Source organism: Aulonocara stuartgranti (assembly GCF_965226115.1).
Source record: "Aulonocara stuartgranti genome assembly, chromosome: 14".
In the NCBI taxonomy this organism is placed as follows: domain Eukaryota; kingdom Metazoa; phylum Chordata; class Actinopteri; order Cichliformes; family Cichlidae; genus Aulonocara; species Aulonocara stuartgranti.
Genome location: NC_138950.1, coordinates 8,338,730 through 8,363,953, shown reverse-complemented (window position 1 = coordinate 8,363,953; position 25,224 = coordinate 8,338,730). Strand labels below are relative to the sequence as shown.

General features: G+C 38.9%; 1 protein-coding gene across 1 annotated transcript; it reads right to left on the bottom strand.

Moving 5' to 3' along the window:
* Positions 1–485: 485 nt before the first annotated feature.
* On the bottom strand, positions 486–24,328 carry cog6 (component of oligomeric golgi complex 6). The gene is made up of 19 exons (XM_082502755.1): positions 23,729–24,328; positions 23,149–23,292; positions 19,964–20,035; positions 19,728–19,786; positions 13,386–13,497; positions 12,906–12,988; positions 12,608–12,678; positions 11,621–11,714; positions 8,681–8,809; positions 7,612–7,703; positions 7,283–7,347; positions 7,111–7,202; positions 6,604–6,721; positions 5,286–5,417; positions 4,966–5,133; positions 4,358–4,465; positions 2,780–2,833; positions 2,612–2,691; positions 486–1,003 (listed from the first exon to the last, which is right to left on the bottom strand). The coding sequence occupies exons 1-19, from the start codon at positions 23,861–23,863 to the stop codon at positions 856–858; spliced, it is 1,956 nt and encodes a 651-aa protein (XP_082358881.1). The 5' UTR covers positions 23,864–24,328; the 3' UTR covers positions 486–855.
* Positions 24,329–25,224: the final 896 nt, after the last annotated feature.

Here is a 25,224-nt window from a genome sequence, read left to right as displayed (position 1 = left end):
TAGAATTGTCCAAAATGTCTCAGTAAGATTTCCTTGGAGCTAAAAGACCCAAGACAACTCCAGAAAAAACAATCCCAAAGCATTATTAAATTCAATGATGTGTGACCTAATACGTTTGCCCATATAGTGTAACTTTAATTTAGAGGTGTATGCCTACAAATGAGGTGAAGTTATACTGCACCTTGGGCTGAAAGTCAGTCCAGTTTTATATGTAAATGTATAGACAAATTATTGCTCTGGGTGTGTGAAGAAGATGACAAGATCAAATGTTGGGTCAGCAACTACATTCAGTCTCACTGAACTCATATTAAGGACTGCATGGAAGCCAACTGCACCTATAAAAAATAAATTCTGTGTTAAACCCACAACTTCACACACCTGCGATTGAAATAAACATGGCCTTTGTTGGAGTTTCTGAGGTTCCCCCTTGCAATGCTGTTTAGTTTTTCCCTGTCAGTATAGTGAAGAAACAAATTGGACAAGTCTGTTAAATTATTTTTTATTTTGTTTAATATAATGTTCAATATTTTCAGTACAGATACTTTATAGATACACTTATAGAACCCAAAGAGCACACAGGGTGAAAACAGATAGAAAGCCCCAGTGAAAGTGAAAACATCATACAGCATATACATATAATGCTCTCTATATACAGGTCCTGTCTCTCTCTGAGGTCAGTGACCACACCCCACATTTCCCAGAAAGTACCCCACCTTTACTCCTACTTTTATATACTTTGATGTTATTACACTATACAACTTACACGGCTCTTTAAATACCCTGCGGGTTGACCTTTGCTGGGCCTGTGCTTCGCCCGGTGTATTTGAGATCAACAAAGTGGCACAAAAGTGTCTCTCATGACAGCAAGGTCTGAACCTGCTGAGGGGATCTGGGCACCAGGTTTTCTGGGTCGTTGTAGGCATTAGCTGGGCTGGTCAGAGCTGTGTAAACCTCCCCGTAGGCTCGGCAAACCAATTCTGTCGACTGGCGGAAAATCTGCTCCCTGCACAAACAAATACAACTCGTGAAAACCAAACCGTCAATGTTGCAGTATCAAATTGGCTTTTTAAGCTTTTCTTAATCGGGCAAGTGAAGGCATGTTGCAATTAATCACTGATCAAGAGCTGAATAAAGTCAGCCTTGAATGAGATGTGTCTTTTCATGTGACCAATGTGTGCTGCCACTACTGTACCAAAACAAAGAACAACAGTGTGTGGTGCACACTGCCATCTATGGACGCACGTTACAGCATTAAGGCACAAGAATCAGGTGACTGCCACAACAACACATACTGACTTGGCAAAGAAAATACCGCTCACATGAGGGACTTTTAATCTCTTTCTCCGATTTCTGTCCCAATTTTACAGACGTCATAATTATGCAATTAAGATCTGGCGCCACTATTCATCTAAAGTTCTAAAGCTCTAAAATGTAGCCAACTTAAAAAACAAACAAAACAAAACAACAATTGGCAACAATTTCTGACAACTGTGCTTGTATTATAATAAAGCCATTTTGTTCTATTTGTTAGTATGTTGGTGTTTACGATACTGTGAAAGACATTATCTTCATATATTTTGAGGAACTAATTATAATTGGACAATAACATAAAAGGAACATTACTACATTTTATTTTAGTTGCGACTTCTTTCTCTACAGACAGGATTTGCTTCAGTGTTGTCCAAGAAACATTAGGTGACCATTTTATTTGCAGTGCAATAGAAAGAGAGGATAGAACAACTGGGCTGAAGAGCCTGGTGAGAGGACTCGGGGACACAGTGGGAGCACCTTGGTTGTATCCCACTCACGCTCTTGAGAATCCATATTTTTAATTGGCCCGCAGAGAACGAGGTGGCACAGTGCTGAGTGTAAGACCACACACTCCAAACCAAGTGCACTAAGAAAGAAAAACAAAAAGTGAAGCGACAGGAGTCTAAAATCACATTCCCATTATTTGTGGGCTCCAGGAGCATTTTTCAGAGTGCAGGCGGCTGTTTATATGTGTTTAGGTGAGCAGAGGAGCGGACGTGAGCGATAGCGGGGAGAGCGGGAGAAAGACAAAGAGGAGGGATGATTTCAGGGAACGAGCGAGGGTGAGAAATGGACCAGAAGCTAATTAATGGCGTCCTGCCCATCAGTCCTCCATGTCCATTAATAGAGAACATTAACCTGAGGTACAGAGTGCTCCTCAAGCCTGCTGCACTTTCCAGTAAACGTAACTCATAGAAAGAGCCCTCCAATGTAGCAGCTGCATTGAGCTAAAAGCATGTGCTTTTTCTGATCAGTAAGACAAATACAGCCAGTCCTGCCCACCGTGCTCTTGATGTGTTGGTGGCTTCAGCAATTTAGTATCCAAACTCTCTGTAAATTTATTCGAGTGTTTTGTTTAGAATGCAGTAATGATCATATTACATCTGAGTAAGTGATGAATGTTGAACATAATTAGGTCGATGCACCGGTTCTATTTTTATTCAGTCAGAACAACGCTCTCCACTCTGTTATTACACCAGGTGATTTGGGTAAACATTTAATTTGAGGCCTGAATATTGCATGTATGCTGTTCTCTGTGTGAACAGAGAAACACCTATCAACATTAGGGACAGAAACTCACTTGATGGCTGCACTTAGCAGGAAGTTGAGCTGCGGCATCACAAGCGTGTCAGGGGACGACAAGTACCGATCAAACTGGACCTGTTTGCATGCGAAGGGTAACAGCAGGCATCATGAATCAGGTATCTGCATGGGCCTTAGCTTTATTAACACATTTAGCATAACTCACCATTGCCGCCTTCACAGAAGAGCTGTCCATGCCGGGGAGGAGGGACAGAGCACCCTAAGAAAAGAAAAGCAACTGTCAGTTCAGAATCCACCTTCAGGTTACAGCGCTCGAGCAGCAACGATGTAAAGAACTGAACAAAGGTAAGGCAGTGGAGGGTCTCCATTTATTCATGTCTGCATGCAGTGCCAAAAAGGTTTCTTTGTGTACCGTCTATGCTGTCTTGAGCAGCAGCTATAACCTGCTCTTCTGGCCAAAACTTAAAATGCTTACAAAAAGGTAATCGTAATTGTGCATGGCTGAGCTGACCCCTAGAGAGCTGGCTGGAAAGATGATTTACATTAGGGCTAGACGATATGATCTAAGTGCTATATCATGATAAAATGGAGCTATTCCTGATTTAATTATATGTGGTTTAGATGATTTACAATCTGAAATTTACAAAGACACTATTTTAAATCAGTACCCAACCTCTAATTGACCTATAAGACACAGAATTAGGAAAATACTCGTCAGTGTAGTTCATCTTTGCAAAATTACTGAAATCAGAAATGCACGCCTCGATTTGTGAAAAAGAGAAATGCCCTTCCTAAATCCTGACGTTAACTACACTGAGTAAATAAATGCCTGACTGTGTGCACACAACAGCAGATACCTTTGAGGCAATTAGCTGCCACTGATTATCCAGAATGGTAACATTAAGTCAAGCTTAAGCGCCTAAATTGCCAACATTAAAACCAGCAAATAGAAAGCAGTGCAAGGTTCAAAGCAAAAGAGTCGTTTTATAGGGATATGGATACATTAACAGACATACTATGAACCTACAAAGTCATCTGCTAGCAACAAGCTCTGTGAAAAGCCTCATTTAAAATCATAGTTTTGTTTTGTTGTTTCTGAAATTTAATGCATCATAAAAAAAACCCAAAATACAGCACAACACAAAGTATTAAGGAGTTAAACAGTTGGGCTGGAATCAAGTGCAAAAGGCGTGATTTAATCTTTTTAAAAAGACAACCACAAAAAAAACAAACAAAAAAAAAAACAAGACAGGCCACCCGGGCAGAGAAATAGTCTGCAGAAGATCACAGTTTATGATTGACCTCTGTGTTGAACTGCAGCAGCAGGGTGTGGTATGTCCTGACATGACCCAGAGTCAAAGCTTGCATGCTAAACCACAACTATGGGTCTTAGTCAGTCCAGTGGCAAAATGTGTCATAAAGAGGGTGGAAGGCTCATCAGCTCCTATCTGCACAGGACACTACTGGAGAACCCATTTTTAAATACAAGCTGATAATATCTGCCCTTCTCTGTTGCCTTCATCTGAAAAATCTGATGGACATGCTATTATGCCCTAACAAAGAAACTGGTCATGTAACCATAGCAATAGTAAAGCCTGTAAATGTGTCTCAAAGCGGTAGTGCAAACAATACTGCGGGAGTCTGTAGACTGTTAAAAAAAAAAGAGAAAAAAAAAGGAGGACCATTAGCGTGTCTAACAAGAGAAATGACAGAAAAAAAATCCAGTTCTATAAACTCATAAGTGAGCACATGTGAACATGTGTTTAAGTGCTCTGTGTGAGACCTGTTCAGCACTGTGCTGCTGGACACAGTTGTAGATATAACTTAGTCCGGCTCTGGTCAGCACGTAGGATGCCTGCTCGTTGATCAGAGTGTCCAGGTGAGCCTCGATCTGAAAAATGTGGGAGAGAGTGGCTTCAAAATCAAGTCCAAGCGTGCATTGTGAATAAATGGTACTTGTGATTAATAGAGAATCACTGTGCTGTTGATAATGAAGCTTCTACTGGAGCTCTTGTGGTGTTCAATTACACAAAAAAAGTGCTAAAAATAAAAGGGGTAGATGGACTATTGGAGCGTGAACAACAATGCACGATGCACACCCTTTTATGAGACAGCAAATTAGATCTCTTTAGTGAAAGATTTGGCCTCTGCGGATTGTAATGAAAAGGATGGGAATAATTATCAGCTATTAATAATGAACAATACAGATGCAGTAATGTGGAATAACAGAGACTTGTGATTCAATAAGTCTTGTTCCATACCGGCATATGGTTCTTAATCATTGTTATTAGAGTCACGGTGTTTACTTATTCATCAAATACAGCTACGTAAAATGAGAAAAAGAATGTCTAATTCACTAATTATTTATGTATGTTTACAACTGGAACAGACCTGGAACTCGAGCATCTCAAGCCTCTTGTCTGTAAATTCAAAGAGGGCCAATGTGGTCTTCATGACATACAGTGAGTTGACCATATATGTAGCCATGTCAGCTGTGCCAAGGTTACTGGCTGACACAGTACACAACTGTAGGAGGGGGTCCAATATGCAAGAAAGAACCTGGGAGAGAAAAAGTAAGACAAAGCCTTAATCACTGAGTTAAATAGCACCTTTTCTAAATTAATAGATGGAAACAAATATTACAATAGACAACAATAAAGGGAGGTTAGTTTAGGGAATACATTTTTTTAAATCCAAAAACATGTATTTACCTGAGCAAAGTCAGCCTGACGAGCATCCAGAGGAACTACTGAGGAGTCGTGGGAGGCCAACACCTCCCTGAGAAGGGTGAGGGTCTGAGTGAGGGAGGCTGTAGGTCCCAGGTCTGCAGGTGGTAGCTCCACCTGCTCAGGCAGACGGCGCCATAAGACAAGATGTAAGCGAAGTAGAAAAACAACCAAAATGGCAATCGCAATGGTTAGTTGTGTGCAGGATATATCCTCCACACAGGCAAGTTGTCAACCAACTACACTGCACACAATGCTACAACCTGCTATCACACTGATCCTCAGTCGGTTGAGCTGTTTTTTTTAATGAAGAGGGTTTTGATTTTATTGGCCTCTGGACACACAATGTAGAACTGAGCATGGCCACCTTTGTCCAACTAATAGAGCAAATTATGAGAAAGCTGTGTTCCTGGCATTAGGTGGAATTGACACCAAAACCCTGAGGGCCTTCAATTTGATTAACAGCAAGCTACAGCAATAATTCTTGTAACTGCTATCGATCGGGACACAGCCAGCATGTAATGTGGAAGAGCTACTGCTCGTGCTGAGGTATATTTGGATGGCAATTTGACTAAATGGTGACAAGTCTGGTGTTTCTTGGCAGCTAGCGCCATTTTGATGATGCGGCCAGCAGGCCGAAATTGTTTACAAGCATAAGTGGTTCAGAAATAGCCTTGTTGTGTTTGAGGGTTTAGATGTAGAGCTGAAATATACAAAGTGTGTCCACATGGTGCAATACTAAACTTCACTACACTGTCATTTAAGCATTTTTATGAAAGAACATTGTGAACTTTTATCTCTTTCTTTAGTTAAGATGTCGTAAAGAGGCTAACCGATACTGGCTTTTTGAGACCGATGATCTTTTTTAGGGGACAAAAAAAGAAATAAATACTGACATTTCACCAGACATTTCTTATAATCATAGACAAATAGTAAACTGAAGCTATAACAAAAAGAAAAGTGATGACTATTTAGAAACTCTCTAACACAGTATTTTACAAACTAGTTTACAACTTTTGACGAAGATCTGTTACTAGAAAAGCTACCTCAAAGGAACGCTCTTTGTGTCCTCATGGGATTGAACCAGGGACCTTTTGCTTGTATAGTAAATGTGTAACACAAGAGCATATGGTACATAACTAAGACAGAGTGCTCTCTGCTGGACAGACAATATGGTGACACCTTTTCTAAATTACACTACAAGTGTTGTATTCTCTATTATTATGTCTGCACTAGTGATTTTTTTTAAACCGCCACTTCCCCACAAATGTGTGAAGAAAAACAATACTGTGGATTATGCTACCTTGTCCATGAGTCTGCTTGCATGAAGGCTTAGACTGTTGAAGAACATCTTTTTGCTGAGTGAGTGCATTTCCTCAATAGTGATGAGCAAGGAGGCCACACTGGTTCCAATGATTGAGCTGGACAAAGACCAAATAGAGAGATAAACAGACAGCCACAATCAGTGTATGTTTGCATGATCAATTACCTTTTGTTTGCCATTCTTGAGCAGAAAAAAACCTGAAATCTCACACTTTAAAAGCTTAAAGTAGCATCTTTTGTCCAACCAAAGGCGTGAAACCTGAAAGTTACTGTAATGACTAATAGAAAATAAAATAGAAAAGAGACTAACTCCACAGTTTGCAAAAACCAGTCGAAAAAGCCACAGAATTCTTTGTTCTATACAATGAGTTCATTGATTATTTCATTATTGAAATTGATGTTTTTCAGGTTTTTGTTGCTGATTAATCAACCTTTCATTGTAGCTCTGCGGTTGCTGCTGAGTTATTTGGACCAAAACTTTAAATACCTGATGGTGTGGTGGTAGAACTTGAGCAAGTTGGACAGCTTGTAAAGAAGGACAGCGCCTGGCTCTGCTACTATGACTTGTTCTATCCGAACCTGAGGAACATTAACAGTGAGTAAATCAGTCAAATAGTGATGCACAAACAGCCGTCCAGTAGTTTGATGTAATTTCTCACTTTTAGCGGCCTGCAGACTCCTTCTGTAATGTGTCCAACCACTTCCTGCATGTTATCCTCCACGCCTAATGCAAGCAAAAGGCCCAAAGACATAAAAAAATACATTAGCATTTGAGATCACTGTATATGTAATCACTGGATTCATAAATATACAACTGAGAAAAAATACATCATTCCTTAACTACAACATAGTTAGTGAATAGACGATTTATATGACTTATTTATATTGAATTATATTTAAATGGCATCATACAACCATATTAGCCTTAGGACAGAAACCTGAACTGGATGATGGGAATTTAACTGTGCATTGTATAATTTGTCATTACCTTGCAGAGTGACTTGTTTCAGCAGAGCTTCCAGATGCTCTTTCTCTGAGGCAGTGGCTTGGTGCAGCCAGGCCAGCATATCCCCAACATACCTGAAAGGGTGACAAAACAGCATGTCAACAATGGACCGAGCCAAGGCTAATCTTTCCATACTGTGGTCACAGCTACAACAGTGGGCCATCGCGTTTCACTCCCCTCAGCCAAAAAACACACAGCGTGAATTTTAGTGTTACATAATGGTAAAAAACAGGAAAGCTAAGCTTAAATTATTATAGTGTATGTTTGTGTGACTGCGAATGTGTGATCGAGGACATAAGGAGGTGAGAAAGAACTTGATGTTCTCAGAACTGTTGGTGCTTCCTATAAAGTGGAGGTGATTTTGTGTTCCAAACATGGCTGGTGTTCTGAGAAAATCTCCCATTTGGCTCCTGGGCAGAGGAGGAAGGGGGAAGATGGAGTGTGTGGTACAACAGGAAACACGGGTACACTCAGATCCTGTTATTCAATAGACATTTAATATCTTCCTGAATTGGGTTTTAAGAGTCCAAATTCGAAGAAGTAAGGAACAAACTGTGATTGATTTATGCTCTAGAATATTTATAGCCTAAATATTTTAAAGGCATGATTGTGCTTCTGAAGAACTGTAGAGCATTTCTTGATATACAGTGTGAGGCTTGTATGTGTCTGTTTATTAAAGTTCTACTGAACAATTTATTAGAGAAGCTATCCTTATCATATCATCAAAAACTGAATTTTCATAAGTAATAGTTGTTCAAGATTCTGCAATTTTTCTTCTGATTTTTTAAAAATTGATCTATTATTTATGCAACAACATCAAAGAATTAAAGACAAACAGCCATGTGTCTTTTGAGATGTGCAGACTTAGATATTCCTGACTTAAAGGGAAGACTCCCTAAACTATAAAAGACCTACCACAGACCTGATAACTTAAAAATGATCATACTTATAAGAAAATAAGCTCTTTTTTTAAGATAGGAAAAAGCAGTATTCAGCTCTTAAATGCAGTTTGAGAACCTAAAGTAAAATTACAGTGTGAGGGGAGTTGTACCTCAAAGGGTCATGTGAATGCATCTCTATAGGCCGGGGAGTTCCTCCTGGCCCACCACGGGTGAGGGCGTCGATAAAACCTCGAACAACGGCACACCTGCGTGCAGTGCCAAACTCATCCAGAGTGTACCTTACAAAACAAAAGGAAACAAAGCAATAATTAACAACCAAATGTAATGTGAAACAAGCAGCTGTACTGTTGTGCAGGCTGCAGTGTGGTCAGCCGGTAAGGTCAACAATGAAGAAGAAGAAAGTGTGTACATTATTGTACTTTATTGAGCCCCGTGGGGAAATTGCTCTCTGCATTTAACCCATTCACTCAGTGAAGCAGTGGGCAGCCATTGGGCGCCCGGGGAGCAGTGTGTAGGGACGGTACCTTGCTCAGGGGTACCTCAGGGTAGCTGTTAAGGGGAATCGAACCCCCGACCTTCCGATCATGGGGCACCCACTCTACCTACTGAGCTATCCCTGCCCATGAAGGGAGCTTTTCCAGAACGAAAGAGTTTAAGGTTATTCTGAAGACCATGCAGTGTCAGGCTCTGTGACAGACTAAACAGAAGATAGCGCTGACTTAAGATTCCAAAAATTCTCATATCTTCTCTCTAAGCCTCAACATCCACAGCCAGAGCTTGACCTTGGAAACTTTGTGGGTGCAGAGACAGGTGCATTTCCGAGAAAGCGGGACAGACGGGAGAGGTCTGCCACAAAAACAAACAAAGCAAAAAAGAAAAAAAACGTGTGAAACTTTCACTTGTCTTGTTAATCTCACGGTATGCCTCGGAAAATCTATGAGCAAATATTTGTTCTCTGTCAGGACGAATGACCTTCTCCTGTACTAGAAGGTATAAATTATTTGCAGATACTGATATTCACTGGTTTAAAACACATGTTGATTCAGCCCTTAAGCTTTTCCTCTTTCTGTGAGTAACATGTTTCAATGTTATTGACTCACATGGTCCAAAACACTGGGCAATTAATTTTTTTTTGTTCCTTAGCCTTTTCAATTTAACACGTTTAATTTGGAATTAACGTGTCAAGTCCTAGCCTTGGTTTGAGTGGATTTGCTTCAATAACACAACTGTGCGAGACAGTGACCAAAATGAATTAGCCTGATACGCGATGAAAATTTTATCAATTAGAAAATGTTTGACCCGTAGCACACCTTTATACATTTGAATGCATTTGGCTAATTTTGAGCACACAGAGCATTACCTCTGCATTCATTCTGTTGCTTCAGTCAAAGCATCAATATTTATGCGTGTCCAAGTTGTATTTACAGACTTACTGTGGATTTAGACTAATGCGGTCAATCTTTGTAGAGCCTACAACATAACCTACATAAGTGGCAACACTGTTAAAAGCATTTGTGCTTTTGCGTGGAGTTTTATGTGTTAATTACTTCGTGGTCACGTCCCAGTGTTTTGAATCTGGTGTCAGCCACAATACAAACAAAGAGAAGGTCGGGACTTTTTTCCCTCCTGGATCTCCGCTCTGTGTTGGGGTTTTTTTCCGCAGAGGCAAACATATTTGCCCCTTGAGTTTGTAGCTTTGATATTTCTTTGCACAGTCTGGCATTCAGCAATCTCCCTCCACAAATATGCTGAAATCTCTGTCTTAGCCTCTACTTATGTTGAGGCTTTGACTATAACTCCTTATATTGAATGATTGTTATTCTCTCACTGATAAATTCAATAACTGGAGCAAAAAAGTTCCAAGAAATACACAGACAGTACTTAATAGGTCATTCGCAATAGTTGTGGGCTACCTCAGTGGAACGTGTAGTTGCATTTCCAGGCAGGGCACATCGGGTTAAGGTGTAGGATATGTCTTCGTTAGAAAGAGTTTTGTGGTTAACACTTACTAACAGCATAGATTTGACACAGAAGAATAAATCCCCCATTACAATCAAAAGTCCCTCTCTACTTTTCAGATTCCCTCCCTGCTTCTGCTGTTAAATAGAAGTTTTTCCTTCCCGCTGTGGCCAAGGGCTTGCTTATAGGGGGTTTTCTCTGTATTATCATAGGGTCTTTACCTTACAAGTGCCTTGTAGCAACTCTTAGTATGATTTGGCTTTATATAAATAAAATTGAACTGAATTGGAAACATTTGTAATTGTACAAAACAAAACAACAACAAAAAAACAAGACTAATGACTATTTCTCTTTGGCTTATAAGAAAGAAAATGGTAAAGATGTTACACTGATTTCTGTAGACTGCAGGGGGAATGATGCAGATAACAATCAGCAATGAAAGAAAGAAAGACTGCTTACACAGTACATTATACTGTTTGTGTTGACTTTAAAAAACACACACAATGAACTTTGGAGAGGAAAACTGAGTGCAAAGGAAAGTGATTTCCTTTTTTTTTTTAATACTCCTTATAAAAACTATGAGTGATGTAGATTTGGAAATTCAAAATACAACCTTTGAATTTATACTACTTATAGAGGATTTTTCAGAAATTTGCAGACATATATTTAAGACTATTTATTTTGAGACTATTTTTATAATAAGAGGGATTGTTTTTTCCCTTTTAGCAGACCTCCCCTCTCCTGTCCTACAGGCTGCACGAGGGCAACATTCGGTTGTGCCAGGCCGTCATTTTATAACTTAGACGCTTTTTGCTTCTCTTTCCAAGACCACAGTAACAACAATGCCCTTAGTTCTCACTATTCACCACTGACTGCCAGAAGAAGACAATAACACAGTGCAATATAGTCACTGTGAAAAAAAACCCTACATAATTTTGAAGTTAACATGGATTTGTAGTGAAAGTTTGTAGATGTATTTTGTGGCCTATCTTACTATTATTACTATGAAATCCAAAATAATGTTTTAGCCACAATATGATCCTGTGGTTCAGGACTTTAAGACATGCTGACACAAAGAGAAAGACAAACACAGAGACATGCTTCTGTTAATGTGTGTGATTATATGTTACTTGTAAAGAACAGGTCGGTCCTGTAAGGCTTCCATGGCTTGAGTTAAGACGGGGCTGATATCACACGTCTCCTGGGTCAGTCCCCTGCATTCATCTATGGTGAAAGAAACAAAATAAAACAAGAAATACTTCCACTGGAGCATAATCTGATGATTTTAACAACAGAAGTCTTGAGAGTTATGCTCTACTCCTTGTTGCTAAATGTTGTGGATCATGGCGACCCTGCTGGGGACAGCAAATCAAAGAAGAAGAAGAAAACAAATTTTCTATTTTCCTTCTTCTTCTTCTTCTTCTTCTTTCCCCTGAATTTGGTGACTCTGCTTGTGTTTCACACAGTACAAGCACACAGCCAAGCTTCCAGATTGTGGCAAAACACACAATCCACTGTTGTCAATCTCAACTCAAGCTGGAAACACAGATAAATCTGCAATTGTATCTGCAAGTAAAATTTGTTTCTCAGTCTTAAACAACTGACAAAAAAGAGGTTTCCCCAAAATACATAATTCAAAAACGACCAAACAACGTTCTAACCTAGTGTCACTTCACAGTTAACAAACTATTACTTGACAAATCTCTGTATTTCAGGCTTTTGGCAGGTCTAAACCACAGCAAAACAAGCGTGCGTAGAGCAGCTCATAATTTAGCCGACGCTCTACATTTTGTAATTTCATGAAGACACAAATGAAGTTACTGTGACCTAAACAGTTTATTTCCAATCCATTTGACATCAGTGACAAAACACATGGCTAAGCTGCGGAAAATATTGTAGTCTGGCATTCTTTTGCAAAGACAGACAGGATATGAGTCACATGTATCCTTAAATGTATCCAATACACGCAGTTACTCACACTTGAAAGAGCAAAGTTTTCTGTTTAAATGCGAAACCAAAAAGAACACATCATGATCAAAAGCAATAAAAAAATCATACTTTTCTTTGTCTTTTCAGAACATGCACATGCCTTTTATGTATTTCTACTCTGCACTCACTTTGAGCCCAGCGGTAGAGCTGCTCATATGAGGTCTCCTGTAACACTGCCATCTGCTCCATGATCTCTAACCTAGAAGAAGCATGCAAGCCAAGACCACACATTAAACACTCGAGACTTGCTGCATAATGTCAGAAGCATAACAGTGATGTGAATACACTTTACTGGTAATTCTTCCACTTAAATTATTAAATTTAATAGAGATGAATATAACAAAGATTAAATTACTGTAAGTGACATTCTTTTATTTCAGTGAAAGTGGAGGCAAAGGCAGTTACACAGTGAAATGTGGATCTTACCCTGCAGTTTGCTGGTTAGTTCGCAGGAGGATTTTCACATCTTCATGGATGTGCTTCACTCGGTTGAGAGCTTTGAAGAAATTCTGGCAAAATAAACAACACACAAATTATGTAATCTGAGCAATAATGCTAGCAGAACTGCAAAAACAATCTGATATTCTGGGTACTCAGTAAAAAACATAAAGTGCATTTGATCAATAAAGCAGTTTTCTTTTTGTATTTGCATTCAGTTCTTGATATAATGTATAAAGGGATGGAAAATATAGCATTGAACATTTACTTGCTAAGAAATTGTAGTACTGTTCACATCTTACTATAGATTTCATGGAGTATGCAGGTAGTATAGCCTCGAGTAGAAAGATGATCACCGAAGACAAGTCAAAAAAATTAAAGATAAAATATAGTCTCCTAATCCTTCCCCTGCAAAACATAAGATTTGTCACTTCTTCTAATTCATTGTTCATGACAGTAGAGATTTACCTCAGTAATGGGTCCATCTCGAGACCCTCGCAGTGTGGCCATCTCCTCATTAGATAGCTGGAACTTGGTGAGGAATGCCTGAGCAACCTGAGCCCTCACCTCCAGACGCTGACTGAATGGAAAGAGATAAATGTTGTTCATTTCCTTGACTTGTCACAGCTGCACTGTAATAAAACCTTTTCTTATCCTTATGATGCACTTCTATTTTAGTTTCTGTTCAGCAGGGTATTTGCTTATCATCATGATGTTTTATGTCTTTCTATAAAACCCTTGTGGATTTTTGTCATAGAAAAAAAAAATTGTTTTCTTCAGTCTTTCATCAAAGAGTGTTATCACAGCATTTTGTTACGGCCCCTTGTGTTTCCTTACTGCACAAATAAAAAGGTGTGAAAAACTACCTTATATGCCTTCATTTAACAAAGAAGGGGGCAAGCTGTCAACAGGGTGCAATGATCAAAATCCTGCAGCAGATGGCAATCACACTCTTCACACACACACACACACACACACACAAACAGAGAAAACAGAGTAAAAGCAGGGTGGGACACAGGCATCATGTGAAGCAGCTTGAATATCAGAGTAAGAGAAGAGACACAAAGAAAGCACAGAGCCAGATACCGACCAGGTTTTGTCACCAATGACTGCAGAGCGATGGCTATCAGTGTGACAATAAGTGTCTTAACACAGTAGTGACCATGGAAACCACCCTGTTCAAATGGGGAACTCTGTCACGGGATAGCGGAACAGCAACGTGTCCTCCCTTCATCCCCGTGTGAGCCAACTCCTCTATAGTCTCTCTCTTTGGCAAAAGTGCAGAAAGATCAGTAAATAACTGGGTTATTTGGGTAGAACAGAAGAACCCAACATTATCTGACAGTTGTGTCTCACATGGCCATTACTAGTGCTCAGCCGGCTGAAAGTAAAGGGTTGTAAAACTGTTACAGAAACTAGTAATTCAGTATTTCTCTGTAGAACTTGCCAAGGCTCAAACACACTGTAGGACCTCAAGCAAAATCTTTATTGACATTTTGCTGCAGCACACAACAGATCCAACGGCACGCTTGGATTGCATACTTTAAAAGCTGGCTTCATTACAGCTACCTGTCGACATCAAAATTGTAAGTGGTGACTGTAAAAAGTTTAGTTTTTTTTTTACTTTTTCAGCGATAAAGCAGAGCACCCCCTACATAAACTGGCCTTTTGTGTTTCAGGTTTTCACTAGTGGATTGTCCAAAACAGCTCTTTAGCCTGTTAGAAACACCTAACAGTACAATATTTAGGTAAAGTAAAAGGACAAACTTATATGTTTTGCATAAGAAGTACCTGCGAGAAGAGAATGCACTGAACTCCAAAGGCAAAGGGAGAGAAATGGAATGAAAATTGGCAGGAGTAAGTGAAAAAAAACATCACATTACTGCGAGATAACAAATTAAAACAAGAGACACTCAAACACTGATATCGCATCAAAATAACAAGCTATGCTAACAAGGTCATTAACTAAACAGAGAGAAACCATTTCCATGTGAACATGCTGGTCCTCACACAAACACACTCACTGTTAATTCAAAATCTGTAAACTCGTTTAGGGTGAGGAGCAATGGCTGTCTGAAGAAAAACGATTTTATCACTAATATGCAAATTTATGCAGCAGGCTTTGACAAAAATCTAATTGGATCATCTGTTCTACAGTCAGATACTGTGGTATAAACATGGAATTTCTATCATTTAAGGTACTTGAGTTATTATCTTCACAATGGAAGAGAGGGAATAAAAAGACAAACGCACGGATGTACAACAACAACAAAAAGAAAAATCATTAGCAATTTCTGAAAGGGAACAATGAAGCTTACGTGTTTATTTTCAGTTATTATGGGTGAACCACTACTTATTATTTACTCAACTTCCCATTCTAAATAAAATACGACATAATGCGGTTCATCCTAACTCGTACCCCGTTGTTTCGCATCCTTAATTCGTCTTCGCCGTGTGGAAACGCCAAACTTGACAGACATGTTAGCAGCAGCACAAAAAAAAAAACTTTGCTCCCGCATCATCAGATTCACCTTTAGAAGATAAGAAATGCCCCCTCACATCCGAGCCAGGAGTGACAGACCCGTTCCTCCAGGATGTAAATCACAACAAAGAGGCTGTACAAGGTGAAAAGAGGGGGATTGTGGGAGCTCTCTTACACACCAAACAAGAGCAAAGGAACAGTGGAGCAGGAGGATCATTTTCTACAGTGCTGTCAGAACATGACACATTCTTCGCAAGACTGCAATTACTGAATACCAGAGAGAGGCACAGTACTTGAGTGAATCGGAAACAGCACACTGTAAGTATGACAAGAGACTATGGGTTAGTGGTTCAAAGGAAAATTAAGTCAATATTTTACCTTTGATCTTAACAATATCCAACACGTGCAAAATTGAATTAGAGCTGGGTCATGTGACGAGATCAAAACAAGTCACAGCCTGTGTCTTTGCTGGTGTCTCTGTGTGTGCTCAGATTTCCCAATAAGGCCAATTGATTTAGTCTCTTCAAGCATGAAAATTGTTTAAGCAATATAACACTGCTCAAGCTCATAAACAGCCTTGTCAGTACCTTCTTAATTACCTCACAGTGCCAAGCGCTATGAGCTTGGCACCAAGTTTATAAAAACTGACAGCCTGATTGCAGAGCACCGTTTACCAATTCCATTTGCTCTTATGTAAGGTGACTTGTTTAAAAAGAATTGCAATATTGCTTAAATTGAAAAATGACTGATAAGCATATGCATAAAAAAAAGAAAAGAACTAGTGCAACACCTCTCCTTAATAAGCAAATGTCCAATAGTCTCACACGAGTTCAGAAGCATGTAGGTCGATTATGCATTAGCATCTATCAGGGGCCATTTCAAAGAATTGCAGAGAAATTTGGCACTCCCAAAGCTGTTAGCCATGTGCCAGCGATCAGAGAGAGCATGCAGTTACATCAGAAAGCATAAAGGCATACTCACAGCCATGTCCTCATTAGCAGCAAGCTGAGTCTTAATAACGCTCAAGTGTCATTTTACACGGGTTGTTATTGATGTCCCAAATTGTTCTCTAAGGGGTTTCAGCACTCTTGTATTTATTAATGACCTGCCCCGACGTTGTACTGAGAACATTTATTCTCAGGGATCCATATTTGATCATTCATCACATGCTCACGGAATTAATGCGGCAAATGAGTTTCTGCCACAACGGAAATGCAGGTAAATCTTAGCCATGTAGGCAGCCAACTACGAGCATCTCAGTAAACAGCTCCAACAGTTCATGCCCTTCAGCTCTGGCTCATGCGGTTACACGGAAACATCTGTTTGTGAGACGTCTAAACTTGTTCAACACCATGACATGTCACACTAACCCAATGATCACACAAAGCAGTACAGGTGGGTAACATTACATTTCATTACGGAACAGCACACAACATATCAACCTAATGTGCTCTTGCTGACAGCATCTTTGAACAGAACCAGCTCGAAACAAAGGAGCTCTATGCTCCCACCTTTGCTTCTGCACACTGTAAGTGATCTGCTGTTGCCTTCCATTTCATTAGTGTTGACAAATGACACAGTGCCACCGGCAGATAAGACGGCAAACAGTAGAGGATAGGCCTCCTCGGCCAAGTAAATACAATTTTGGAGCATCTGCAGGCCTTTGAAAACGATTACACTCTCTCAGTAGAGCTGCCCTGTAAGCAAAACATGGGGGATTGTGCGGCAAATGCAGCACTGCTATAATAAGTGTCAACAGGACAAAACATAAAAAAAAAAGAAGAAGTGTCTCAGGACTGCAGAGGGTTGTGTGACCTGAAATAGATCGGACCAAGAAGACTGGAGTGGGGTGGTGCAGTGAGCTGAGTGGTGGGTGGGTGAAGAAAGACAGCCTGACTGCACACTTCCCTTGGCAACTCTTCTGGGACAAAATTGCTAAAGACAAGGTCATAGCCCAGCGTTCACAAACTGTCCAATCTCGTTGTGGGGGCATTGCGGTTCTGCAAATGAAAATGTCACACAGACAGACAGCAGGTCCCACGGGACTGCTACGCAAAGAAGAAGACAAGGCAAGAGGCCACTCAGAAGGGCATTCTTGTAAAACCTCTGACTGTTCACCTTCAACAGGACCCACTGCACAAAGCGACACATTGTTTTTAAAAAAAAATTGCCTGCACACGCTCACTGTTGGCTTTATCCCCACCGGTGTCTTTCATTGCTCTCAGTCTCGGAACTCATCTCCTTCCTCTTCAATCTTGCTGCCACTGCTCCCATGTCACCTTTTTGTCTAGGAGGTCCTGAAGCTGTGCCAGTGGAGCATGGAATTGCCGCAGTACATCACAGCTGTCAGCAATGTCTTTTACCAGGAATCTACATTATCTCTACCCCTGCCTCCATGTCAACTGGCAAGGTCACTGAGCGCGGAGGTCACATCTGGCACAAATGTTAATGAACCCCACCCGAATTGTCAGCCATCAGCCAACAGGATGTTGGGAGGGGGGGACATTTTATTTTTGCATTGCTGCCAGCACTCTTGTGGCCAAATTCAGATTAATGAAACCTAGATAAAAAATTATTGGAAGGCTTTCAACCAAAAAATATCCATCAGTATTCCAAGAGCTGTAAGAGAGTACCCAATATACACTGCGTGTCTACAGTTTGACTCGGTATCATGAGCTGTACTGGATCTGCATATCTGATAGACGTTAATATGTGCTGTCAGCAAATCTTAATGTACACACACCCACGCAGGAATGTACTGACGGCTGCTCTCCAGTAAGAGTCTGGCTTCAATTAGATCTGAGAGTGCACAGGAAAACCCCCACAAACCCTTGATTTTGAGACTTACATTTACATGTAGAGAAGACTGTAAGGATTATTAATATTGTCTTGTTCTTCTGAATCTTAACTGTTAATTATTTTACAGTTATATTCAAAGTACAGTTAAAAATGCAGTAACATATCATAGGTATCAGTAACATCAAATCACCTTACTGTCTTGTGCAGTAAGGTTTTTAAGTGCAGCCAGAACTTTAAAAAGCTGACTTACTAAAGCACACAATTTAAGCTTGATTTTGACTTCTGTGGGAAATATTTATCCCAACTTACACAGTAACCAGAAACTCCTTTCATAACTACACCGCAAACTTCTGCACCATACAAGTCGCTTTGCTATGTTTTCGACCCGACATCTTTCTCGGAAAGATGCATGTCGCAGAAGGTTACAGCGTAGGGTTAAAATAGGGTTCCGGCTATGGTGCAAGTTACAATGTAGATCTGATGCAGAAGTACAGTTCATGTTCACGTGTAACACTATCACCTAAATGAGTGATGGTCAGACAACTTTCAGTGATAACCTTGTACTTCCTTTGTATCTAAAACTGGGATTGCACCTGTTCACACGCCACTACTGGAGCCCACCTTGATGACTTGCAGTAGTATTCACTGCAGTATAAATCACCAAGCAACTCAAGACTAAGCTGAGCCCCACATACTTGTGGATATCGAAACTGTAACACTGGAGTAAGTAGGACAGCTGGAAGACAGATGGTAGTTGTCCAGATTTGATTCTCATTGCCCCCAATGGTGTGTGTCAATGAATAAATGAGAACATTGGTTTTTGCAGAGGTGGTATAGAGGTGTTAAAGATTTATAAAGCATTTATGTGTAAAGTCAGCTGAATTAAGAGATATTTTAACTTTTACTTTAGTCATTTAAAGTAAGTGTTAAATAAGTAATAAGCATAACTGGCCTGAATTTGTAGGATTCTGTATTAGTTTTATTTTTATGGCCTTTTATGGTCTGCTCCTCTTTTGCTGACCATCTTATATTGTAAACAATCAGAATAGTATTACTACTACACTTGCATTTTTTAAAACATGTTCCAGTTAAATGGAGAAGTCCTCTTTGGCAGCTAACAGTACGAGGCAAATATGGGAAAACAAGAAAGTGCTATCCTATACTGCATGATCTATTTTTCCAAACAAACTGGGTCCAATAAACTTTCAAATAACAATAAAGTAAAAAATAAAAATAAAGTTCAATAACTTTCAAAGTCAACCAATCTTTTTCCTGCTGCAGAACTTTACTTAAGTGCATCAGTGCACTTAAGTATACGCAAGTTATTCCATCCATTAATGTGATAAAAGATATTAAGATTGTCAGTCAGCCATTAAGTACAAATTATAGGCATCCAACTGAACTGTCTATTTCCTTTTGTTTATTCTTAAGGACAATTCACAATTGATTCTTCACCTGTATCCTTTTTTAAAAACATAAATATACATCAAGTTACAAACTGATCTCCACACACATCCAAATTTACTCACTTTTCTCCTTGCAGCTTGTTGGTTTTCACTATGAGGTCCTGTGTTTGCTCTTTTGCAGCCTGTAGAAGAGGGATTATGTTTAAAAGACAGTTTACAATAACTATATTCCCAAAATAAACTCTATAATCACTTTAGTCATATTTTTGATACACGCCATCAAGCCAATAAGAATAAACTAGGTCATGTTTTTTAAACTTACGGGAGAATTTTGAAACATATGGAGCTGATTAACGTACCTTTAATCTATTGGTCATTTCTTCACAACATGTGCTCATCGCCTGGACATCCTCGTGAACACTTTCAAGCTCCTACAGATCATGTGAAATCAGTTACACCAGCACTGATGCACCTCTGATCACATTCAAAAACCAAACACAAGTAGTACTACAGTGTGCCGTGAGAATATTTCTAAAGCTGGTCCAGAGTCCAGACCACACATTTTTGTGTTTTGGATAAAGAAATATCCAAATTGTAAGCATATTTTTATTTTATTAGATGGAGCACTAGATTTCTGCAAGTCATCTGGGCTCTGAACTCTAGATCAGTGACTCGCCCAATAACTAGTCTTTTCGCACAAGATCTAGTGAGTTGCATAAAGAGAGATAAAGTATCTGTAGGACAGATCTTGGATATCAGCTTTCGATTAAGGAATGTACTAATGTGATATTTGGATTGGATAGCAGCCTGATCCTTACTCAAAATGCTTGATCTGGTGTTGTGACAACAGCTGATTTAAAAGGCCAATGCATTTAATTCAGTTCTTAGTTTACAGCACCACAAATCAGCTGCAGTGCACCAGTTTCTAATGGGAGAGCCAACATAGCAGGGAGGAAGCTCACATCAAAAGGTGAGAAGTTTGGAGCCTTTTCACATCTGTGATGCTAAAAGCTTTTCTCTGTATGTTTGCAAAAGCTTTAACCGTTAACTGTGGTCAAATGAGTTGACATAACTGACAACATCCAGCATGCTTTCCCTAATACAGAAATTCCCCAAGTATGTGCTAGGGCCTATTGATGGGGTGTGAAGGTATGGTAGTTGCGCCCATCAGTTACAATCAACTCATTAAAAAAAATAAAAAATAAAAAAATTAGTCAACTGAAATTATTTTTTTTCCTTACGCAATTTGATAACTTTAAACAGATTGAAACACACAATTTTGAAAGCTGAGCCTTTTCAAATGTTACCTGACTTACTTCTATAGGATAAAGGGTAAATCAGATTATAGTCCTTTTGGTCCAATCATTGTATGGGACTATAAAATAAAATTCTTCAGGATTGGCTCCAAAAGTCATGCAAATAATTAAATTAAATTTGTGTGATATTCAGAGATGTGACTACAAGTTTGACTGCATGGACAGTTTTCACATATCAAAGTGGGCCACAGTGGTCTGAAGTTGGGGAATGGCTGCCCTCAAGGCACGCTCACTCCTAATCTTGTTATGTTTACCGCATCTGTATTTTCTTAGCTCCACTCAGCATGTTGTGTGTGTATGTGAGGTGATGCACCCATAGTGTGACTAAGAGCAGGGAACGGAGAAACCAGGATGACCATGAATGGCCATTTGGCCACATGCAGTGACGACTTTAAACTTACCCTAAATGAGACTTGTGCAACTAAATTTACAAAATAACATGAATGCATTTTTTCCTTCTACCAGTTCATCATTTACCAGCAAATACCAACTCTGTAAAGTTATATTCTTGAAAGTATTTACATTCTACATTTAACATTTACATTTATTCTACAGTAGGATATGCTGTTGCTTTAAACAAAAGATGAAATGATTCCCAGTTCTCTTCTCTCCTCAGAATAAGTAATGCAGTTTATTGAAACAACAACTGTAGTGGATCAGTACTTGATTTTGATACCACGGTATCAGTATTGTACTGTACCTTCTCAGCGTATTGTATTTGTGCCCTGAGAGGTCAAACCCACTGGTAAAAACATCCGTTAATTGAATAAATGCTGAAAAAGCACACAAAATATACAACTGAAGAAAAACAAAAGTAAAAAAAAAAAAATCTTATAAATAATAAAAAATTGAATAAAACCAAAGCTCCCTTAACTGCAACAGAAGTTATTTAAGGGAGATAATAACATGAAGTAAAGACAACATCATAAAGCTACTGAAGTGACAGAAACTGAAAGATGCAACAGACTCTACTGAGACACGCCTAAAATAAGCAGGGGATCTGTCAGTGTTGTGAGAGAGAAAAACAGGAAAGGCAATAAATAATAAGTCATATAATACTGTAGATGTATATTTGCTGTTAGCTGTTTACTGCAGCTGTTCTCTCACGTTATTGTCTCCTCTAAATCATCCTCATTGTGTCTGTGTGTTCTGTTGCATGTTTTGTGAGCTTTTATTTGTTGTCTGTGCTCTTGCAGTGTTTTTACATTTCAAACTTCCTTCATCCTGATGCTGGTAACACAATATTGTGAAAATCAATCCTTCACTGTCATTCAATCATCTTTAACTTTAATTTTCTTCTGCCTTGATTATTCTAATGCACTTTTCACGTGCATCTCTTGGTCCTCATTAACTCGTCTCCAACTGGGGCACAACACAAGGAGCAAGGCTGCTAACAAAATGTAGGAGGTGGTCACATATTACACCTATTCTTGGATCCCTTTACTGGCTTCCAGAGATATTTAGAATCCACTTTAAAATTCTGTTATTAAGATATAAAGCTCTACATGGACAGATCCCTGCTTATCCCTGCTTCTAAGACCTTATTAATGCACTCAGCCTCTCAGTCTAACCAAGGTTATTATTATTATTATTATTATTATTACTACTATCATCATTGTTATATTTTTTTAAGTCACAGTGCATTTTTAATTTCTCAGCACTACCATAGCCTTGTATCAGAAATGGAAAAAACTGGATCAGTGCTTCCTTAGTACGAGAACAAAAACTAACTATAAATTACTTTTGGTGCATTTGAAGTATGAACATACCTGTAATTGCCTGCTAGTAAGGGCTTAGAATGAAGGGAAGAGATGTCTATGATTGAATGATGGCATTTTTCTCCACAGAAGCAACTTTAAAAGCATTAATGAATTAGTTTTGAAATGACATTGGCACACAGAACTACATAAAAGTAATGACTCATTCTTCGTCAGAACAAAATATCTAGTATTAAAAGACTATGAATGCCCAGATAAATTGTTTGGAAGTAGTAGAAGTCTTAATAAATCACTCTCTCTAATTTCACTCCCTGAAATACTGTTTTCTTTAGAAATAAAAAGTCCTAATATTTACTGTTTTTATAAAATAAAGTTAAAAATTAACAGATTTATTTGCTCATTGTGGAAATTCCCAACCCACCTCAGTTACTGCATATATATTTTATACATTTTTCTGGCTATGATCCCACAGCCTTGAGAGCTCATCAATTATAATAAACTCCATATCACCTCTTTTACTCCTTTAAATATTCGCGCAAACTCCTCGTTGATCGCCAGACTTCGCCTCTCTATATCCCCGCGAAGATTTCTCCTGGTGCGTAAACTGTTTTCAGTGAAGAACACCGACAGCGCCTTCAGAGCCTCAAGCATCTCCTGGAAGTACAAAGCAACAAAACCATTACTGTCAGCTGCAGTGTTGTGACAACTGTAATGTCCCAAGCTATCAGCTGCTTTAGCTGGCAAATCCACATATCTCAAAATGAACATAAAATGTGGAAATAGTTTTGTGGCCTGCATTTTCACACTTGAAGTGTATGTTTCCTTTTATTTGAGCTAAATAACAAGCACTTTGTGGTGGGATAACAAGAGTGAATGGATGCAGCAAAAAGCTAAGTCTTGGACAGCTAAAGATCTGACCAATGTTATTACCGAGCTTTGATAGAGTCAGAGATGATCAACTGCCACCTGGAAAGATTAACTTCGAAAAATCATTCTAATAATAATGAACGGCCGATTTAAACACGACTTATTTCGTTGCTACATTCAGCTAGTTAGCCAAAAAGCAAGAAGCTAACGTCTTCCGACTTACCTTGTCGTTGTCAAGTCTGGTTTCTAATATCTTATTAAGCTTCCTCGACAGAGGATTGTTCGGCTGTGAAGCCGCATTTGCATTTTGTGCTGCAGTCGAGCTGTCAGCTGAAATTTCTACTTTAGTATCAGCCATTGTACACAAACACTTCCACGTCAACTTTGGGAAAGATGTTGTGGTCCGTTTGAAATAAACGTCCGTCTGGATTCCTGACTAGAAACGATACAACGTTCCATCGTGTGAGCTCAATATTGGCAATAATGCGGAATTAAAATAGAGGCTTTGAAAGTTTATATACCCATTTTACTCTCCCGTGCCTTTAAACTACTATAGAGGCTTTAGCTAAACTATTTAAATAAACTTGTTTTTGTTAATTGACTGCTATGTCCTCGAAATTACTGCAAGTGCGGGACAAGCGCTGAATGAAATGGTCATATTTACTTTTACAAAGAATAGAGTAGGCCCAAGAGGCTTCATTATTTCCAGTTTCTTGTGTCGTCAGTCATATCTGTGTCACATTAACGTTAACACATATGAAGGATGACACAATAATGTAAAGAATTATAGCCTGTTAACGACAGGCTGAATAACTTCCTCCATCTAGCTGCCTTCACACAATTCAAAGGGAGCAAAGCTGCATTTAAATGCTTCTGGCAATATTGCACTCTTTAAAATTCAAGCATGAACTCGAATCAGAAATGAATAAATGAAAAAAGCAAACACAAGACATTGTTACTAATCTGAAAATGTTGAATAACTCACTTTTGCTCAACTGCACTAGGCACTTCCTTGGTTTTATGCAATTAAGATAGTGGGTAAAAACTCCAAGGAGTTTAAACCAAAGGAAAATAATAAAAGATTTGCTTGAAATATCTAACACAAACTTTCAAAGAAAGACAAACTTCCAGGTAGAGTTTTTAGAAAGGTGCAGCCAACTCTCAGGTTTGTCTTAAATGAAAGCTGCATCACAAATATCCGAATTCAGCTAGATTAAAAAAAAACAATAATAGTGAGACTGACACTATAGGCAGTAGTGCAAATTGTATTACGAAAAAATATGTACACCATAATTCTATGAAAAAGAGTGTAATACACACACACACACACACACACACACACACACACACACACACACACACACACATATATATATATATATATATATATATATATATATATATATATATATATATATATATATATATATATATATATATATATATATACACACACAAACAGTTATACATGTGCAATGCTCCTTAAACTCTCCCTTAAGGATGTCCAGTGCAAATACTGACATACAATGTCAGTCAATATTGAATTAATTTACCTGAATTTGAGGTTACCTAACCAAATGCAAAGCTAGATGTGGTAAACATTTTAACATGAAAGTCACTGACAGCTTTTCGTTATCTTGAGCATCCCGAAGGATTTAGTACGAGAACGTGCATCATTTTCAAAGGGTCAGTGAATGCACCAGGAGCCTGTAGGAGCGA

What these genes read in the sequence shown, in the direction of transcription:
- cog6 (XM_082502755.1), bottom strand. Translation starts at nt 23,863, where the DNA reads ATGGCTGATACTAAAGTAGAAATTTCAGCTGACAGCTCGACTGCAGCA. An exon ending in GAGTCTGCAGGCCGCTAAAA is followed by an intron (nt 7,203 to 7,282) that starts GTGAGAAATTAC and finishes AATGTTCCTCAG; the next exon opens with GTTCGGATAGAACAAGTCAT. An exon ending in GTCAGGCTGACTTTGCTCAG is followed by an intron (nt 5,134 to 5,285) that starts GTAAATACATGT and finishes TTTCTCTCCCAG; the next exon opens with GTTCTTTCTTGCATATTGGA.